This window comes from Falco rusticolus, chromosome 6 (assembly GCF_015220075.1).
Source record: "Falco rusticolus isolate bFalRus1 chromosome 6, bFalRus1.pri, whole genome shotgun sequence".
In the NCBI taxonomy this organism is placed as follows: domain Eukaryota; kingdom Metazoa; phylum Chordata; class Aves; order Falconiformes; family Falconidae; genus Falco; species Falco rusticolus.
Window position 1 is genome coordinate 75,035,392 of NC_051192.1, and position 19,611 is coordinate 75,055,002.

Genomic DNA, 19,611 nt, shown 5'->3' on the forward strand with positions numbered 1-19,611 from the left:
TGCTGAGACAAATGAGCTTTCATTTGACACTGGAAATGAGTTTGAAGGAATTTGGATTTTTTGCTTAAATGGTTTTAATTTGATCAGAAGTTTCCATTAATTGTATTATTTATGACACAAATCTTACAATAGCCTTGTTTAAGGGTGTCTGTTGTCTGAATCGGAAGCTGAGAAATAATTTTGATTGCCAACAGTTAGAAAAATGCTAAGTTTAATGAAAAAACAATTTAAAAATAAAGTTTAATATGCTTGTAATACATGCTTCCTAGTATATTTCTCAGTTAATTCATCGAAAATTAATCAAAATTAATTATGACAAAAATTCATAGTAAAAAATCCTACACCAAGATCAGCTAACAGCAGGCACTGGTCATCTTGGTTCGATGTTGAAGAAAATACCTTAAGTCAAAGGGCACAAGCCCTGTTTGTACTAAGGAAGTTTTTTCTGAATTAATCTATATAATATAAAATCCAGACCAAATAAAGAAAAAAACCCCAAAACCGAAAATGCAACGACCCTGTGAATCCATTCCTTCTTGAAGGTCAGTTCTTGGCAGTTTAAGAATAAAACTTCATGACATCAGGCACCAGTAAAAGTTTATAGCAGTAGCTTGAGTAGCTTACAATTTTTAACTCTGTGTGTGTTGATAGGTGTTCATGAGAAACAAGAAATTAAGAAAAAGAAAAATGAGAAAGGATCCATTAGTGCAGCACACCTGCCAGCTGTGCCAGCTTCCAAACCTTCTGCTGATCAGATAAGACAAAGTGTCAAACAATCTCTTAAGGACATTCTGATGAAAAGGTAAAGATATATTTTTAAATGAAGTTATTAATTTGTGTTTGTAATTATTTTGTTTCAGGAGGCGGAGAAAAAAAAAAATATTTGGAAGCATTTGGTAATTTTTGCTCTTGTGTTATCTTGCAGATTGACAGACTCAAGTTTAAAGATTCCTGAGGAGAGAGCAGCAAAAGTTGCCACAAGGATTGAAAGAGAGCTGTTTTCTTTTTTTCGGGACACTGACTCGAAGTACAAGAACAAATACAGAAGTTTAATGTTCAATCTGAAAGATCCTAAAAATAATGTATGTATTGTCTGTTGTGCTTTACAGGAATCCTTAATTTGCTGTAGATCAAAGGAACAGTCTTCTATGTAGATACATTATTAGTCCTTTCACAATTTATCGTGTTTGTTTTTTTTGGGGGGGTTGGGTAGGTTTCCTCATCTCTTTGATGTTGTTTGTCCTCTTGCACACTGTGTTCTCTTTTTTGCTTGCTCCCATCATTAATTCTATAACTCCTTGCTCCCAGTGTACTTTTTATAGTGAGGTTTCAAAGTGTAGTGGGTATAGCTTGCCTAGTTTAACATTTAGTTTGTTTTTACCACTGATCTGGTTGGGTGTCCCTGTGTCCCCCTATAACTTTTTGCTGCTTACTCGACTCATTCTTGTTTCTGTCCAGTAGCTTGTCTCACTCTGCCTTTTCATACCACAGTTCTCAAGCTTGATCTTCACACTATTTTCTGATTTCTTTGAGCGCATTATTCAACATCATACCTCCTCAGCTTCTATCTTTTGTCCTTTTATCAGTTATTCTGATCAAGTTGCTTTGTCTGTAGTATTTTACTATTACAATTAGCCAACGGTAAATTACATGAACAGATGAACTTCTGTCACTGCCTTCTCTTTGCTCATACTGCTAAGTTACGTGGGCTTTTTTTAACCCTAGGAGTTCAGTCAAGAAGCATAGACATCCTCTAATACTAGTTTTTCTGCTCTGTAGTACAGGGGATATTTTTTTTTTTTTTAAAAACCAAACAACCAGTGATTACTGCTGCAGCAGACATAAATTCACTTTCTCCTTTGGAACAACAGTTAATTATACATCTGATCATTAAGGGCGTATGTAGTTACATTTTGTTATGTAGAATAAATGGAGCTCTGGAATTAAGCTTTTTACGTTTTAAAACCTAGTACCGCTTCTTGCAGTGGGAGATAATTACAAGCTCACATGATCCATATAGCTGCACAGAGTATGTTGTATGTTGCTTCTCTGCTTTATTTCCTGCTGCAAGCTTTTGTTGTCTTGATAGCAATAGTTAACCTTTCTTTCTTCTAGATATTATTTAAGAAAGTGCTGAAAGGAGAGGTTACTCCAGACCATCTAATAAAAATGAGCCCGGAAGAACTGGCTTCCAAGGAACTGGCTGCTTGGAGACAGAGAGAAAATAGACATGTGAGATTTGTGAACTTACATTGTTTAGTGCCTAATGATATTTAGTTTCTGTTTGCAGGTTAAGTGTGTGTAGAAAGAATAGAATGCATGTGGCACAAAGCAACTTGGACTAATCAGGAGGATCTCTATAATTTATTTAGCATTCAAAACCCAAAGGAGTTGTTAGGACAGAAGTGAAAGTAGTATAGTAAATTCCTGAACGGGGGGAAACAATGCATTTTCCTTTGCTGGGCAACTTTGTTGCTGCTTGATTTTTTATTCTTCTGTCTCAAGAGCTGAAGGCTTCTTTGTCCTTACTTCCAACAAGATTTTAAAGCTCTAGCTGGAGCTTTATAGGCAACAGTTTTTTAAAAAGGAAGAGAGATCTCCTTGGACAAACCAAACTGAATTGGTGTTATTTATAACTTACATACTGATGGAGCATGACAATTTACCCACCGAGAAGTAAACCTGAAGGTGAAAAACTGATGCGCCAGTCTGAAAAGCAGTCTAAGGGGAAAAAGAAAAAAACCCAAACCCCAATCCAAACCAAAACCAAAAAACCAAACCAAAACCCCAACAAAGTGTAGGAAATTTATTAGGTTAGTTTGAGCATTACTTTTCTTAAAACAGAAAGTCACATTGTATTTATAGCTGTGTTGACAGTTTAGAGGGAGAAGCAGGAATATGAGCAGCTATATTATTTTTATAGAAAATGTCTTTTTTTAATAGATATTACCCTGTTTATTGGGCAGACAGTCCAATGATAGTTAACTGTAGCTGCTTAGAAATGACTGGTTTACAGCATTGAGTTTTCTAGTTTGCAAAATCTGGATTTACATTGGCAGAATCTTTGGTAATTATATTCCACTTCATAGAACTGAAAGGCACAAAATTTGGGAAGTGTTAACTGATACACATTTTATATTTGGGTTTTATGATACTAGGAATTGTGTTATATCAGATGACTTCCAATAAAAAAACTAATGAGTAGATAGTGTAACATAGCATAGATGGAAATTCATTCTCTTGAATTCTCTGTGCTCAGAACGGAATAATGTTCAGTGATAACTGATTCAGTGCAGTGGGATTCTGTTGTAGAGACTGCTGTTTGCATTGCAACAGTAATTATTCCTGGGTTTTTTTTCCTTTTCTTTGCATGTTGTGACTAGACCTGTTTATGAATCATGACAACTTTTTGCTAGTACTTATGCAAAAATAGTTGTTGAATTATTCTGTTACCTCAGAGTTGTTTTGAGGGCCTAGAAGGCTTATTTATTCTGTAGCTATCCAAAGCCCATCTTTTGTAGTACATCCTTATTACATTTATTTTTGTAAACATCAATAAAATACTGAAAACAGGCCATACAAAACAATTTCCACTGCTGTGAGGAACAGCTTCAAAACAAAAAGCCTACGCTGCTCAAGAATTACTGAAGGGTCCTAAATTTCTAGAATTTGAAATTGAATGCGACATATAAAATAAATCGCAATGTATCACTTGACTGTATTTTTCATTTTCCTATTTAAGCAAGTCTTTGAGACTGCTACTTAGTAACTCTTTTTTTTAAGTTTCCCCAGTGTGTTCAAAAGTAACTGTTAAGTATTTGGCAGACAGATAACAGCAGTCATAGAATCCTTGTTTCCTTATGAAACACCGTGTAAAGTATTTGGGACAGCCAACACAAACTCTTTTGGGTTAAGAAGTTGAAGTGTGTTTAAGAAGCATCTTTAGAGAATGGTTTATGTTTTACCTTTTGCAACAGAGCAAAGCCGCAGTGCTGATCAGAATTAGCATATCCATTACTTTAAGAATACATTTAAATTTTTTTGGGAGGTAGAGTGTTAGTTTTATGTACTAAAAAAACAAGCTATTGCAAAAGATACAAATCTATATGTATTTATGTCCTACATTGTCCTTATTATTGCGGGAACAGAGTTGATGCATTTTTCTTCTTTAGCTCTTGGAAAATCAGAAGTGCCTGTCTTAAATTTAGTGTTGAGGCTCTGCTCTTTTTAAACTTGTTTAAATACATGCCTGATAAGTACTTGCTGCACTGTAGGGGAAGTTAGACTGGCTGCTTGTGTGTTTGCTCTATGAAACTACTTGACATCTGCAAAATAAGAATGTATTCTTTTTTTCCCCAGAGAATTTCCTAATTGCAACCCTATTTTCTGTTGCTGTATTTGTGGGTTTCCAAATTTTATTGTATAGAAGTAAACATATGTAACTTCCTGTTTCTACAGACAATTGAAATGATTGAGAAGGAACAGAGGGAAGCTGAAAGAAGACCCATCACAAAAATTACTCACAAAGGAGAAATAGAAATTGAAAGTGAAACACCAATAAAAGAACAAGAGGAAGTCATGGAAATTCAGGTAGAAAAGAAAACATGGCAGCACTGGAGCTATGCTGGAGCACCTCTTCTGTGAAGACAGGCTGAGATGGCTGGGGTGGTTCAGCCTTAAGAAGAGAAGGCTCCAGGGAGATTTTATAGTGTCCTTCCAGTACTTAAAATAAGTAAAGAAAGATGGGGACAGACTTGTTATTAGGGTGTATAGGGATAGGACAAGGGGTAATGGTTTTAAACTAAAAGGAGACAGATTTAGATTAGGTATTGGGAAGAAATTATTTACTGTGAGGATGGTGAGTCAGTGGAACAGGTTGCCCAGAGAAGCTGTGGGTGCCCCATCCCTGGCAGCGTTCAAGGCCAGGCTGGATGGGGTTTGGAGCAACCTGGTCTAGTGGAAGGTGTCCCTGCCCCTGGCAGGGGGGTTGCAACTGGATGATCTTTAAGGTCCTTTCCAACCCAAACCATTCTATGATTCTATGAACACAGTCTATTTAGTTCATAGATAATATGATTGTAAAGTGGTTTGTTTGTGATTTTCTTGTTCAGATCTATAATTATAAGTTAAGTCTCTTTTGAGTTCACTTTTATTTTTACTGACTTTCGCTTCTGGGGCTGGTGTTTGTAGTTTTTCCACATTGTGTCCATGACTGTATGATGAATTCTGGCAATAGCAGAAATACTGTATATCTTACCTACACAAAGTATTTGGCAATACCAGTGCGTTCTTCTAATGCAGGTGAGGACTTTGTGATGGCCTTTTAGGGTTTGCAGCTGAAGGGAGAGTTTCGTGTCTGAAGGGAAGATAATATCATAAAATAAGCAGTATGAATAGCAATATTAGGAATATTAATAGAGGAAAAAGAGGCTAACTGAAATGTGTTTGACTTTTCTTAGGAACCTAATATGAAGTTGTTTGAGAAGTCAGAGGAAGCTGAAAAAGATAAAGAAGTAAATGAATCTGCATCTCCAGACACCACAAGTCAACATAAAAATCATCTCTTCGATCTTAACTGCAAAATCTGCATAGGTAATTTTGAAAAGTGCATCAAAATTAAATAAATCACGTTTATATAATGCTTTTCAGTCATAAATCTCAGTATACCTCAAGAATATAAATAAATGGGTGTTTTTCCCTAGTTTGCTGACAAAGATGCAGAAGCAGTGTTTTACTTCATAATTTTCAAAAGAGGGAATAGTAAAATGATAGGCTTATTTGCATAAACTTGTCTCCTATTTAAAAAAGAAAAAAAAGACCACAGAAAAAGAAATCTCTTTAATGGGTGCACGTGCTGTTGTTGAGTCCTCATTTCTTTATCCTGTCCCATTACAGTGGCAGTATTTAGATATAATATTGTATAATTATATGAATTTATACATTTTATACATACTTATAAAATGTATCATTTCTTTATCCTGTCCTGCTTCAGTGGCAATATGTAGTATTTTTGTTGGGTTTTCCATATCTTCAGAGGAAGTCTTCTTTTGTTTCTTTAATAAAAAATAAAAACAATTGCAATTCATTCTTTGCAGGCCGAATGGCTCCACCTACTGATGATCTTTCTGCGAAAAAAGTGAAAGTGTCTGTTGGAGTTGCACGGAAGCAGTCAGACAATGAAGCAGAGAGCATTGCAGACGCGCTTTCTTCAACATCAAGTATTTTAGCATCAGAATTACTGGAAGATGATAAGCAAGACTCATCAAAATCATCATTCACACCTCTCCCAAAGTAATATAAACTGTAGAAGCGGTATTTTTAAATGAAATACATTAATCTTTTTAAGCGATTATAACTAAAGCTATTTTTTTAATGGTATTTTATTAATCCATTTGTGTACTTGAAGTTGTACACCTCCTCTTAGTAATGGGGTTCTCTGCTGAAGTAAATGATGCTATGCTTTTATATAAATATTACTATATATGCTGTTGTGATTACGAACTTCTAATTACCACATTTTCTTTTGGGGAGGAGTAAACCACCTTATGTTTTCTGGTGCAACATGGTCTAAAAAGCCACGTGAGTTCGTATTAAATAAGTCAGGATATAGATTTCATGTATTTTGTTATTAAGGAATGTAGTATGTACAGTGCTTTAGTTGAATGAGTATGCTTGTGTTTTTGTATATGTGTATATATAAAGCTAGGGAATTTGAGATCGCTCTAAACAGAGCATTTACATTACAAATCAGGCTAGTTTCAAATCTCAAAGCAATACTTCTCTAGAAATTACGTTTAACTGCACCTTGTTTGATGTTTTGCCATATTTGGTGTCAGCTCTCCATTATCTTCCACAGTCTGCTACCCACTAAAGAGGGAATTGCAATTTATGAGGCTGTGTTTTTCTGGTTAGAGGAAGGGTTTTCCAGAAAAATGTTACTTAAAATTGACCAGAGTTTGTGCTGAAATTCTGCCCGTATCAGGGCAGTGTGATCCTTTACTGAGGACAGTGGACTTAGTTTTTTTGAATAGCTGGCTGAAGATTCAAAGTAGTAATTTCTAGTGTAGACAGAGGTGTAGATGTTAGGTTACTGCATTACTGTAACAGCACCACACCTGGTACTACTGGGCAGCTAATTTAAAACTGCTAATAGTGTGCTGGGAGTGTTTTGATGGCAGTATGATGGGAAATGTTGAAGTGCAGCTGTAACCTTTTCCATGAGGAAACAGTCAAGTTGAGGAATACTCTCCTGTGAAATTATTTAAGCCTTTCTGCTTATTTTTTGCAGCTGCTTTGTTGACAAAATGGGGGCCTTTTTTAAGAGGGGGGAAAACCACTTTTTTGTACAGGTGATGATATAGGAATTGGGAGGAGGCGCTCAGAGAAGCTGTGGAAGTGATGCATGGGTGAGAAGAGATGAGGAGCCAGCTCGTGGGGCATGGGAGGAAGGGAAGGGGGATGCAGGTATTTAGGTGGTGGACAGACAGTGTTGCAACAAAGCTAGGAGCTAGGAAAGCAGGTGAGGATAGGCCAGCCCATAGTATGTTGTCTTCTCCCTCCTCCCCGTGGCAGGGGAAGTTCTTACTGGGTCTGCAGCACCTATATGTGTTTGTGTGTCTGCTTCAGCAGCATTTAATAACTCTTGGACTAAATAACTTCTCCATTCTCAAAAGATACAGCAGTGAACTAATGTGCTGCTTATCTGACTGTCCTTCCTGTAACATGTATGTACTCCCTTGGAAGATGAGAAACTTGGTTGTCTGGCCATCTCTTTTCATTGACCCTGAGCTAACTGAAAAAGAAAATTCTTGACATGTCATTTCTTTTGTAAAGAAAAATTATGATTTGCATTATCTTGTGTTGATGTATCATGTTCTAAACAAAGTGATTTTCCTGTTTGTCATTTTTAGGTCAGAAAACCTGGTACCGTCGAATGTGAAAGTCTTTTTCTGGCACGCCTGAATTTCATCTGGAAGGGTTTTATCAATATGCCTTCAGTGGCAAAGTTTGTATTAAGGCTTATCCAGTCTCTGGCTCTTTTGAGTATTAACAGAGGTATTTATATTTACTGTAAGAATGAACAATTCCTTTATTAACTTCAGCAACTTGTTTAATGTGTATGCTAATAATAGTATAATGATGAAGGGTAGTGAAGCACGATCGTTGTACTGAGTAAAGTATTTATGAGAAGACATAGGTTAGGCAATCTATGAGTTTTATGAGTATTTTTCAGTTTCTCCACATGGACCCATGGCTCATCAGGATGGAAGTTCTTTGATATATTTTAAGATGTTTTGCTTTCATCACAGTGTAAAATGTTTCTTGAGGATAAGCAGCCATATTTCCAGAGCTGGTTTTATAAAGGTTGAACTCTTTTTTGTTTATTATGGAGCATCTTCTGTAGTATAAAGCAGCAGGGAAAAAATAGGACAAAATTTGTTACTGAAATAACCACCTTGGTGACATCCATTTTCTAAATTAGTAGTGAGAAAATTGTAGCTCTGTTTTGAATTTTTGTTTTTGGAAGAGAAGTGTCTACTGGTGGCTTCTGTTGATGGTGTGAGAAGTCTTCTCATCTTCTACAGCAGAAACTTGCAAAACAGGGTTTATTTTTTTGCCTATCTGGTGGCAATTCTGGTCCTAACCTTCCATTGTAAGACTAAATTGCCCTTAAAAAATAAATAGATTATGTAGTGTTCTCTTTAGTGTCTGAGAGGTAGGAAGAGGATGCAACTGCTTATAATAGTTGTCTTTGTGTCATAAAATAAAAACCAGAGAGCTCATAAAGCTCAGTGCTGCTTCTTGCCAGTGACACAGAGTGCATCAGCTTTCTAATTAAAAGGACTCGGGTCTTCTCTTAATGTGATTGTCTTTGCTGTAAATCTTCAGTGAAGTGCAGGGCATGCACCATTTCTGCTTTATTTCCAAAAACTAGTTTTCCTTACGTGTTCCTAAAGGATTCTGCAAGTCTGTTTTGTTGCTTGTCAATAGAGAACTCAATAGTATCCAAGAACAAATTTATGTCTATATATAAACGCCTGTGTAGGTTATTTTTTCCCCTCATGATTAAGATATTGAAAGTTCATTATATAATAGGTGTGGGGCTCTCATAGCAGTTTGATGTAACAGATAAAACTTGAGTGTTTCCAGAGCACAGTACAGTTATGTTTGCAGTTAATGTTACTGAAATAAATAATTTTGGGGAAGTATAGATGAACAGTATTGGATGATACCTGATTTAGTACAGATCATAGACTTGGCACTGAAAATCTGAATTTAAATATCCAAAATTTAAATTAATTTGTTTCTACTGTAATTTAAGAACTAAAATAACTAAGTATGTTGTGAGTATGTGAAAGAGGTACTGGATGAAGGATGTACCACAATTTTTATGTTGGATTCAGATTTCTGTTGTCCTTTCTCATAGGATTTGCCTGATAGTATTCAAGTAGGTGGCAGGATATCTCCTCACACTGTCTGGGAGTATGTAGAAAAAATCAAAGCTTCAGGGACCAAGGTAAGAGGTTTACATATTGAAGGCTTGCTGTTTAACATACATCTTAGTCACCCTAAAGATCTTTTTTTTTTTTTTTTTTTTTTTTCCCTCTTTCCTTTGGAACATCTGCAAAATACGTGACACTTTAAGGATGACTCACAGTTACATTGAATGTGATGGATGGCAGCTTGTTGGCATTTATTTTCTTACTATCTAACCTTAACCGGTCATTTGCAGTTTGAGAATACTTGTATTCCTTTGAGGCAGTAATTCATAATGAATGTTTGGACACCACATGTTTTAAGTGTTACCCTTTCATTCTGGTACTGTTAGGGTACCCAAAACCGTCTCGGTGGTCCTATGCAGGTCGCCCTTGCGCTGGGGAGCTCAGAGTTACATAGTGTTCTCCAGATGCTGACTCAAGTGCTGGATAGACAGGAATAATCATTTCCCTTGGCATGCTGGCTGCTTCAGTTCTGACACCCAGCATGCAGTCAGATGCATTGCTGTTCCATATTCAGCTTGTCCAGCAGGCCCCCCGTGCCCTATTATGCCAAGCTACTTTCCAGCCACTCAGTCCCCCAGCCCGTCCTGGCGCATGGGGTGACTCCGTCTCCAGGTGCATGATTTTGTATTTGCCTTTGCTTCCCTTCACAAAGGTCAGCCCGTTTTTTCAACCTGCTGATGTCCCTCTGAGTGGCAGCCAGCCCTTCAGCATGTTGACCACTGCCCCTGATTAGGTGCCATCTCAGTTCTGCAGGGGGTCTCCTTTCCCGTACTCTAGGTCATTAGTTAAGCCATTAAACAGCATCATTCCAGCATTGACTCCTGAGCTGGGCTTTGGCCATGGTTCTGCGATCTGAGTACTTAGTCTTCCCCTAGTATTAATGGATATCTCAGACCAGAATAGGCTGCAAAATAAAACTTTCTAGTAATGTTAAGTGTCGGGAAGGGAATAGTACTTGAAGCTGGCATGCTTTCCTAAAACTTGTTTAGCTGGCTGATAAATGTTGGTGATTTTGTCATGCACTGTAATTTTATATTTTTATATGAAATGCTTTTTATTTGTTTTTCTCTGTTTTCCTTAATTATTTTGGCCCTGTGTCTGCTCTTTTTGCCTGCTCGGTTGTTCTCTGCTCGCCTTGGGGAGGCTTTTTCTCCTCTGAACTGTGCTTTTACATAGAGAACAGTCACTAAATCAAATATTCATAGAAAAATAATACTGCCCATCTCTTTCTCTTTTGTAAACAGGAGATCTGTGTAGTTCGCTTTACCCCAGTAACTGAAGAGGATCAGATATCCTATGCATTGTTGTTCGCCTATTTCAGCAGTAGAAAACGTTACGGTGTAGCTGCCAATAACATGAAGCAGGTGAAGATTTGTACCTCATCCCTTTAGGTTCCTCAGATAAAGTCCCACATCATCTTGTGCCTTTTGATGGGCCTGGTAAGTACGGCTTGGAATGTGGAACATTATTGTCATAACACCACTTAAAGAAGTTAACAGCAGAAATACAAGAGATAATTAAATTTAAAGATGGCAGCCATTCTGTTTGAACATGTCAGGAGTTTTCCAGAGTATTGTTCGCTTCCTTGAAAAGATGTTAATTTCCCACTGTAAGATTATTCTGATACTTTATAAAGTATTGACCAAAAAAGTTACTGTGTGTAATTTTGTATCATGTTTACTACATTCTTCCTCTAACCCCAGGGGGCTTTGTAGATTACAATCTCAGTAAATTAAGTGATCCAAGTGAGCTATGATAGTAGTCATAGTAAGTTCAAAATTGATACTGTAGCTTTAAAATAGTATTGTTCATTATTTGAAATGCACTAATTCCTTCTTGCTCAAGTGTTCCAAACTTCCTTTAAAAAAAAAAAAGTAAAAAAAAAAAACTCATGGAAGGTTAAAAAACCCCCACATGGGCAAAGAAGAAAAGGTCCCGAAATGGCTCTTAGTTATTCTGCTTACACATGAGTTATTTTGCATCAGCTTATTTTGGTTATAAAAATTTGTGGATGATTTCTTCGTTTGAGATTAGCAGGGCTGAAACAAAGAGAGGGTGAGCTACAACTCGTAACTTTTTTTGCAAGAACATAAATTATATGGAACAAAATACATAGTGAAGCGATAGCTAATAGTATACTTTGAAACACAGTGCCTTCCTGGAATGAGGGAAGCATTTTGGAAAGTCACTCTTGGTAAATCTTTGAAGAAGTATGTCTAACACAAATTGATGAGGAGATTTTTGTGGTTGCAAGTGTGCTGTTTACTCTTTTTTTACCACCACCACCCCCCCCCCCCTTGTGCTTTGCTACCATTGTTACCAGACTGTAGCTGTGTTAGACTAACATGATGTTTAACTTCAGTGCTGCTTCTTATGTGAATAGATGTCCTATATAACTGTCTCATATTCTGCGTTTGGAAGTTGTAGTGGGTGATACAGTACTTAAAGCAGTTTTAATTTGCAGGGTATGAAGTAAAAAAAATTGTTGGAGATACATTTTTGATTATTTTGTTTGTTGTGGTTAATGATGGACTTTTCAAATATCCTAAAACGAATAGTTTCTGTAATATATTGTAAGAGTATGTGGGTTATTTTTATTAAAATTACTGCCTTAACCAAAACATAAGGAGATGATAAATTGCTGTTACAATTTTGTACAGGGATTGAAATACATCGACCGAATTTATTACTGGGATTGATAATTCGCCAGAAAATGAAGAGGCAGATTACTGCTGTTGCAAGCGTTGCTAGTAGTTTTGTGGATGAAGCTTCTGAAAGTACATTCAGTAACTTGCCACCAGAGAAGAAGAGCAAGCCAAACAAACCTGAAATCTCTCATCATGAGTTGGCACTAGAAGAAGAAGAGGAAAATGATTTTTTTAATTCCTTCACGACTGTGCTACACAAGCAGAGAAATAAACCTCAGCAATCTAATGTAGAAGATGCTCCAGCAGTTATTGAACCATTGGTGGAAAGTACCAAACATGAACCACCAAAGCCTCTCAGATTTCTTCCTGGTGTCCTGGTTGGGTGGGAGAATCAGCCTTCCACTCTGGAGCTAGCAAATAAACCATTGCCAGTGGATGATATTCTTCAAAGCCTGTTGGGTACAACAGGGCAGGTGTATGAGCACACCAGGTCAGAAGCAAATCCCAGTGAAGACATACCATTATTAAATGAACAGGCAACGTTAAAAGAAGAAAACATGGATGTTGCTGATGTAACTGCTGAAGTTACTGAAGCAAAGACTGGTTTGGATAATCTACAAGAGTCCACAAATGCTACTGGAACTGTGGATGCAGCAGCTGTAGGGACTTCAAGTTCTGCAAGAAGTGCTGGATCTTTGGTAGGGCTGAGTCTGAAGGGAAAACCTCCAGATGTCTCCACAGAAGCATTTTTAGCAAATTTATCTGCTCAGTCACAGAATAAAGAAACTGAAGAAAGTAAAGAAAATGATACAAAGAGGCAGTTACCTGACAAGGATAACATTACACAGGAAGTTAGAAGGACCACAAATTCCAGCTTTCCTTCTTCCTCATCAAATGCAGGGAAAAAAAACCCATGAGAACAGCGTTAGTGTAGGCTCTGGTGAAGGTACCACTGCTAATACCGCTAAATCACCGCCCTTTATTAATCTTAAGAGAGACCCACGACAGGCAGCCGGACGAAGCCAGCAGACTAATGCTTCAGAAAACAAGGAAGGAGATGCTAGCAGAAATGAGGACCGACAGAATGCTTCAGGAAGTGATCAAATGGAACCAGAGAATAAACAGTCTTCTGGAGAAGTGGGCTTAACCCTGTATCAAAGTGATGTGCAAACCAATGAGACACAGTACAGTTCAACTGCAACAAAAGCAGATAACGCGGTTGCATCACAAGCGGAAGATACCACACGGTCACAGGAAGATGTAGTGATGCAAAACATCGAAACGGTGAACTCATTTAGAAGAGGACCAGCAGCAACCTCATCTCATTTTGAAACCGAAAACTCTTCTCGTTCTGAATTTATTTCCAAAGTCCCAAGCCCTATTACAAGTGGCAGCTTCTCATCTGTTAGACCTCCACAGCAGAATTTTCAGCATCCTAAATCTAATCCACCTGGATTTCAGTTTCAGGCTCCTGCACCTCATAACTTCCCTCCCCAAAACAACCCTATGTTTGGATTTCCACCTCATTTACCACCTCCACTTCTTCCTCCTCCTGGCTTTGGCTTTCCTCAAAATCCAATGATGCCATGGCCACCAGTAGCTCATTTATCAGGTCAGCCACCACACTATGCTGGACCCATTGCACAAGGGCTACCAGTGGCTCACAAACAATCAAGATTTCTGGGGCCAGAAAACTTTTTTCAGAGTAAAGACAGTAGGAGACCAGAAAGACGTCACAGCGATCCTTGGGGCAGACAAGAACAGCATTTGGAGAGAGGGTTCAGTAGAGGAAAAAATGATCAACATAGACAAAGATTTTACAGTGAATCCCACCACCAAAAGAAAGACAGACATGAAAAAGAGTGGAACAATGAAAAATACTGGGAGCAAGATTCTGAAAGAAATAGACGCAGAGACAGAAACCAGGAAAAAGAGAGAGAGAGGAAGAGTAGAGAGGAAGGACAAAGAGACAAAGAGAGATTGCGATCTCCACACAGTGATAGGGCTGCTGATGGAAAAGCCCCAGAGAGACTAGAAATCCAGATAAAAAGGACAGAGAAGCCTAAAAGTGAAGAACAGGCTCATGAAAAAGATAAGGAGAAGGAGAAAAGCAAAGAGAAGCATAGAGAACGAGAAAGTGAAAAGAGCAGAGAGAGACATAGGGACCACAGTGACAGAACTAAAAGCAAAAGGTAAAAAGATGCAGGCAGTCTTTTAAAATCCTATTTAAATAAACTGTTAGAGTAATGTCGTAAAACTTTGTATAAAAAAACAAAAGCCTGCTAGGATTGTGCCATCTTTTTTATTCAGTGTTGGTGTTTTGCAGAAACAAGTCTGTGTTTTGGTACCACTTGACGTACCGATACTCATCCTTTTTTTCATTATACCAACTCTCGCTAGAAGTAGGAATTTAATATTTTTAAAAATTTTACATTGCTGTATATTCAAAATTTTACAGATTTCTTTTATTAATATGCAATAAAGGCTTAGAAATTTTCTTAGCTGATGAAGTTGGCTTTAGTCAAGTCTGCAATATAGTTGCTGCCTTTGGTAATTTGTGCTCTCTTCTGTTTTAAGATGCTCTGATAATTTTAAAGGTGAATTTCATACAATAACCTTCTTTTTAAATTGCACTGTTTTTAAAGACTGTAGCAAAGCCTCAGAATCCACATGCATTACAACAAAATATAGTATGCTCAGTGGTGTGAAGAGTTTTTTTTTTTTTAAATTATTCAGTAGTACAATAAAATAATTCAAGTGTATTTCATTAGTTTTTCAAGTATTTCTTAAAGCATCTGAAGCAGTTTGTGACCAGAAATTGGAAGGCTGAGCTGCTCGAATGTTACTGCTTTAAGCTGCACTTATTTTAATAAGAAAGCCTTTTTAACCTAAATTCTTGAAAATATTATTTGTAGTAGTAAATTCATTTCTCCCACCACTTTCCATGCTTCAAAAACTTGAATACCTAAGCTTGTACATTACTTTGTGTTTTGCTATCCTTTTTACTGTAAAATGTAAATATTTTAAGGGATATTTTGATTCTAAAATGATAAAACTTTCTCACATACTGTGTGTGTTTGATTTCATAGGTGTGACACTGTAGGCTAAATGGATATAGCAGACAGTCACGGAATGCACATCTCTTGTACACTTCATGGCTTGGTTGTTTTGAGTTTTGAGGGGCACAAGTGGGGAGAAGGGCAGAAGTGTGTTTGTACCCTTGGGACTTCTATTACATTGATACTTTGTAGTGACTACCGTCCAGTGATGCAAAACAAAAAGCCAAAAAAAAAAGCAAACCTGAAAACAAACTAAAATCTCCTGCTCTTATACTGCTTAAAATACACAGGTTATTTTGTCGAGTCTGTCAGCAACAACAAAAATATTCCACCATATAAAGAAAACCTTGGGTTTATTCTGGTTTTTTCAGTATTTTGTTTTTCACTTTGAGAACATGACCTTATGTGCTGAGGTAGGTAGGATTTTGCACTTTGCTATAGAAGAGTCTCTTCTTTCCAGAAAGTTCTTTCCAGTTTTAACAGCACACTAATTGTTTTAATTATGAATATATTTTAAGGTAAAATTTCATATGGATACCTTGCGGTTAGCTTTATAGTCAAATTGACTAAAATTAAAAATCTTACACCGGATAAAGGGGGTGGTGGACTTTTATGTAATGTTTCTTAGACTTGAGAAGATTCATAAAGGAAAACCCCCGTGGTCTGCTAGTAACGGGAAGCAGTATTTGAACTTCTAACAACTTTTATAGCATGATAACATGACATGATTAAATTAGTCCTTTCCAGATTGATTCCATGGTCTGTATAGCAGTAGTGCCATTGAATATATCTGATAGTATTATGCATGTGTTGTGGTGTTTAAATATTGACATCAGAGTTCTTTAGACACAGAAGTGCACCAAAGCATTGTTCTGGTTTTTGGAGTAAGTTTTAAGTGGGCAGCTCTGTTTGTGAAGAGTTTCTTTTGACTTCAAAAAGAGTTCAAAAGTAGCCTGCTCCTGGTGCACTGGTGATATGTCTATCACATTTGCATCCATTTGTGCTTTAAAAATGAACTGGGAACAGTGAAAATTACTACTGTCTGTACGGAAGGGACGGGAATGCTTTCTGCTAGAACTACCAGAAAGAATTTGTTTGGAAAGAATATGTAAACATTTTCCAGGTTTGCCAAGTGCTTTACTACCTGCCTCGTGTATGTAGAACCTGAAGAGAGCTGCAGTAAAATAGCAAAAAAATTGAGGGAGGGTTTTGTTCAGAGTTTAAATTAACAAGCAGCAACAATTTCCAGGATTTGGTCCTAGAATCTGAGTTAGTGTAATGGGAATAAATCCCACTACTACAGGAATAAAGGATTTTGTCTTCTCCATTGCCTTCAGTCACTCTCCTTCCAACGCTCGTGTCAGCTGGAAGCACTCTTGATTATTTGTTACTTGTTCTACACTGCATCACCACTCAGACCACAAAAAGCGGTGTGCACTGATGAGGACTGGCAGTACACCAGGAGCCCCAGAGAGAACAGGATAAACCCTAAATACTCTCCCTTCCCCAGCATCACATGGCCATAAAAGGCCCTCCTAAGAGAAACTGGAAGAGGAGAAGAATCTGGGGCCAGCTCACATACCAAACAGGCTTTGTGAGCTGCCTGTTGGGAAGAGGGGAAGAAGCTCTGTTGCGTCAGGCTCATTGCTTGAGGGCTCAGAGCAGCTGAAGAGGATAGAAAGAGCCATACCAAGATGTTTGCAGATGCTTATTGAAACGTCTTGGGGTAGTTCCGTCACCCACCCATCCCTTAGTTATCTTCAAGTCATCTGTAACTGCCTTGGCAGTGCGTTTGTTGCTACATCCTGATTATGGTTCTGTGGAAACAAATGTGCGTCACCTGTTTTTACTGTGCTTACTGTTTCTGCTTTGTAGCTGCTTTATGGAAAGACCAAAAAAAATCAAAATAGTTACTTATTTCTGATAGGTACCCACTGAAGACTTGTATTCGGAGACATGATGGTTTATTATGTGCTTTTGAGCAATAGTAAAGTAAAAAAAGAAAAGACAGGAATCAATCGCTACTATTTTTATTTAAGTAGTTTAGTTATACAGTAAACCAGCAGTCAAATGAGAAATCTAGATACCATCATAAATAATTTAAGCACAGTAAAATAGAACTTGATTTGTTTTTATTGCTCACTGAAGTAGAATATAACTAAGCTTTTTCAGAAGGAGTACTTGCATTTATATGAAAAGCTGTATTTATAAATTAATTGAAACTCTAGGCATGGGAATTCAATTTACTGTGGCCAAAAACTTTGTCTAGTGAAATTTCAAAATCTCATGCAGGGGCATGCAAGCCAGAAAAGTATAGCTAAAACAAAGCAGTTCTTAGACTTTCTAGTTTTTAAGTTGTTAGGAATAGAAGTTATTTGTAGGCTGACTGCCACATTTCCACATTCCAGATGCGAATGGTTAAAATAAAGTTTTCGTGTGGTCAGATAGGGGAGATCTCTGCTGGAGAGAAACAGCGGGTATATTTTATATCTGTTCAATAATTAAGTGAAGTCTCTCTTCTGCTCTTAAAGTCGTTCTTTAGTGTTTTAGCATCAAGACAGGCTCAAGTTTTGCCCTTTTTACACAGATGTATACACAATGGATAGAAACTCGGAAGGGAGGGAGAACAGCTTCATTACAAGAATAGAGTCTTTGTGCACTTAAGTGATCACAGCTGTTAAATTTAAAAAAAAATCTCATTATGATAAACATGTACTTTTTGCCCCAAGTATACATCCCCCCCTCCCCCCCATTTCAGTTTGCACACTTGATGTTAATATTACAAAACTGTAAGAGAAACTGCATTCTAATTTCAAGAGTTTTGGAAAAACAGGTAAGTTGTCTGTTCTCATAAAGTGAGACAATTCCAGACAATACTGGAATGATGGTTGGCTTTATAAGCTAATTACTACCGGTTTGTCTACAAAACTATTTACAGCACAAGAAAAGAAAGAACTGCAGACTTTCCCATTATTTTAAAGTAAATACTGAAGAATATGTGTTAGTACTTTGAGTAAAACATCTGATCACATTTAATATATACTATTAATACTCCACATTTAAAAAAAAGAAAAAGGAAGTAGGGACAATTTTTTTAAGTGCTTTCTTCTGTTGGTTTCTGAGTCTTGCACTAACAGCTAACCGAATAAACAGGAGGAAAAGGAAATTTATCACTTTGAAAGTCTTAAACAGTTTTTCAATTAATTTCCAGAATTTCCATTGTAAACATTATACCCTTCTGCTTTCATTAGCTGAATCTTCGTAGAATCTTGGAAGAGCACAACATCTTTAATTTTGCCAATGAATTCCTTCTGAAAAAGCCCTGTAGTGACTGTATTGACTTTCCTGCCAATTTCAAACCCACCCAAATAACAAATGCCACCGTAGTTTAAAGCGGTGTATTTTCTGTGTGGATCAATATCTTCAAAAAGGATTAGCTCCTCATCAAGATAGACTTTAATACAAGTTTGGTTTTGAACTACAGTAACAAAGTGCCATCTTTCATCACAACAGGTGGAGTACTTGCTATGAATTAGAGGAACAGAGATTCTTTCTCCAAGATTAATCACAACTTTTAATCTTCCATTGGCAAGACCAATGGCAAGGAAATCATTATCTTCGTCTTCACCTTTTCCCATCCATACTATTAAACCTTCAGTTTGATTGGTAGTGAAATTTAAAGAAATGCGGCTATGCTGGAGGTCTCTTTTTCCATAATAAGGATCTGTGTATTTGATGTAGGAGCTTCCAATGAACTTTGCTATGAAAAATTTGATTTTGCTATCGCAGTACTTACCTGACCAGCCTAGCGCGCATACACAGATATATGAAAATAAAGTAGGTTGAGGAATACAGAGAGCTTGAGACCCACATCTGTTTTGTGAACAGTGAATAGATTGTTCACATGTCCTCCCTATCCAGTCCTGTGGGCAAGAACAAGAAAAGCCTGAATTTTCAAGTTGACACGTTCCGTTATTTTTGCACACTGTGTACCCACAAACTGTTCCGTCACAGTCACCAATGTTGGCTCCGCCTTTGGCATCAGTCACGGTAAGCTTCAGTTCCCTGTTGTTTATAACAATTTCTCGTATACAACCAGTGAAACTGGTGGGTTCATTTTCTACTGCCATTGAATTCACAAGGTTTAAGGAGGACACCCCTCCAACAAAAAAATCTGTGTGCGTGTCGAGCGCGTTCATTCCAGGACTAGCTTTTTGAGTCATGTTGATGCCATCCAGGTCCAGGTAGGCTTCATTACCAACTCTTCCCGCTTTGAGTGAATGCCACGTATTTCCGTTTACATGGACCTTCTGAGAGGTCTGTAGGATGACTGTCTTGTCTCCAAGATTGTAACGTAACTGTAGAAATCCATTTATTAATGATATACATAGAAAGTCACCT

General features: G+C 37.3%; 2 protein-coding genes across 2 annotated transcripts in view; one reads left to right on the forward strand and one right to left on the reverse strand.

Moving 5' to 3' along the window:
* Positions 1-15,306, forward strand: part of PHF3 (PHD finger protein 3) — a 53,652-nt gene extending 38,346 nt beyond the window's left edge. The window contains 14 exon segments of the mRNA XM_037392965.1: positions 652-802; positions 926-1,082; positions 2,116-2,232; positions 4,459-4,590; positions 5,460-5,592; positions 6,096-6,291; positions 7,916-8,010; positions 8,013-8,043; positions 9,323-9,344; positions 9,428-9,517; positions 10,748-10,868; positions 10,871-10,942; positions 12,164-13,062; positions 13,064-15,306. Of these exon segments, the coding sequence (XP_037248862.1) occupies positions 652-802; positions 926-1,082; positions 2,116-2,232; positions 4,459-4,590; positions 5,460-5,592; positions 6,096-6,291; positions 7,916-8,010; positions 8,013-8,043; positions 9,323-9,344; positions 9,428-9,517; positions 10,748-10,868; positions 10,871-10,942; positions 12,164-13,062; positions 13,064-14,347 (3,500 nt within the window). The 3' untranslated portion in view covers positions 14,348-15,306.
* A 54-nt stretch (positions 15,307-15,360) lies between these two features.
* Positions 15,361-19,611, reverse strand: part of EYS (eyes shut homolog) — an 874,042-nt gene continuing 869,791 nt past the window's right edge. The window contains 1 exon segment of the mRNA XM_037392524.1: positions 15,361-19,609. Within this exon segment, the coding sequence (XP_037248421.1) occupies positions 18,411-19,609 (1,199 nt within the window). The 3' untranslated portion in view covers positions 15,361-18,410.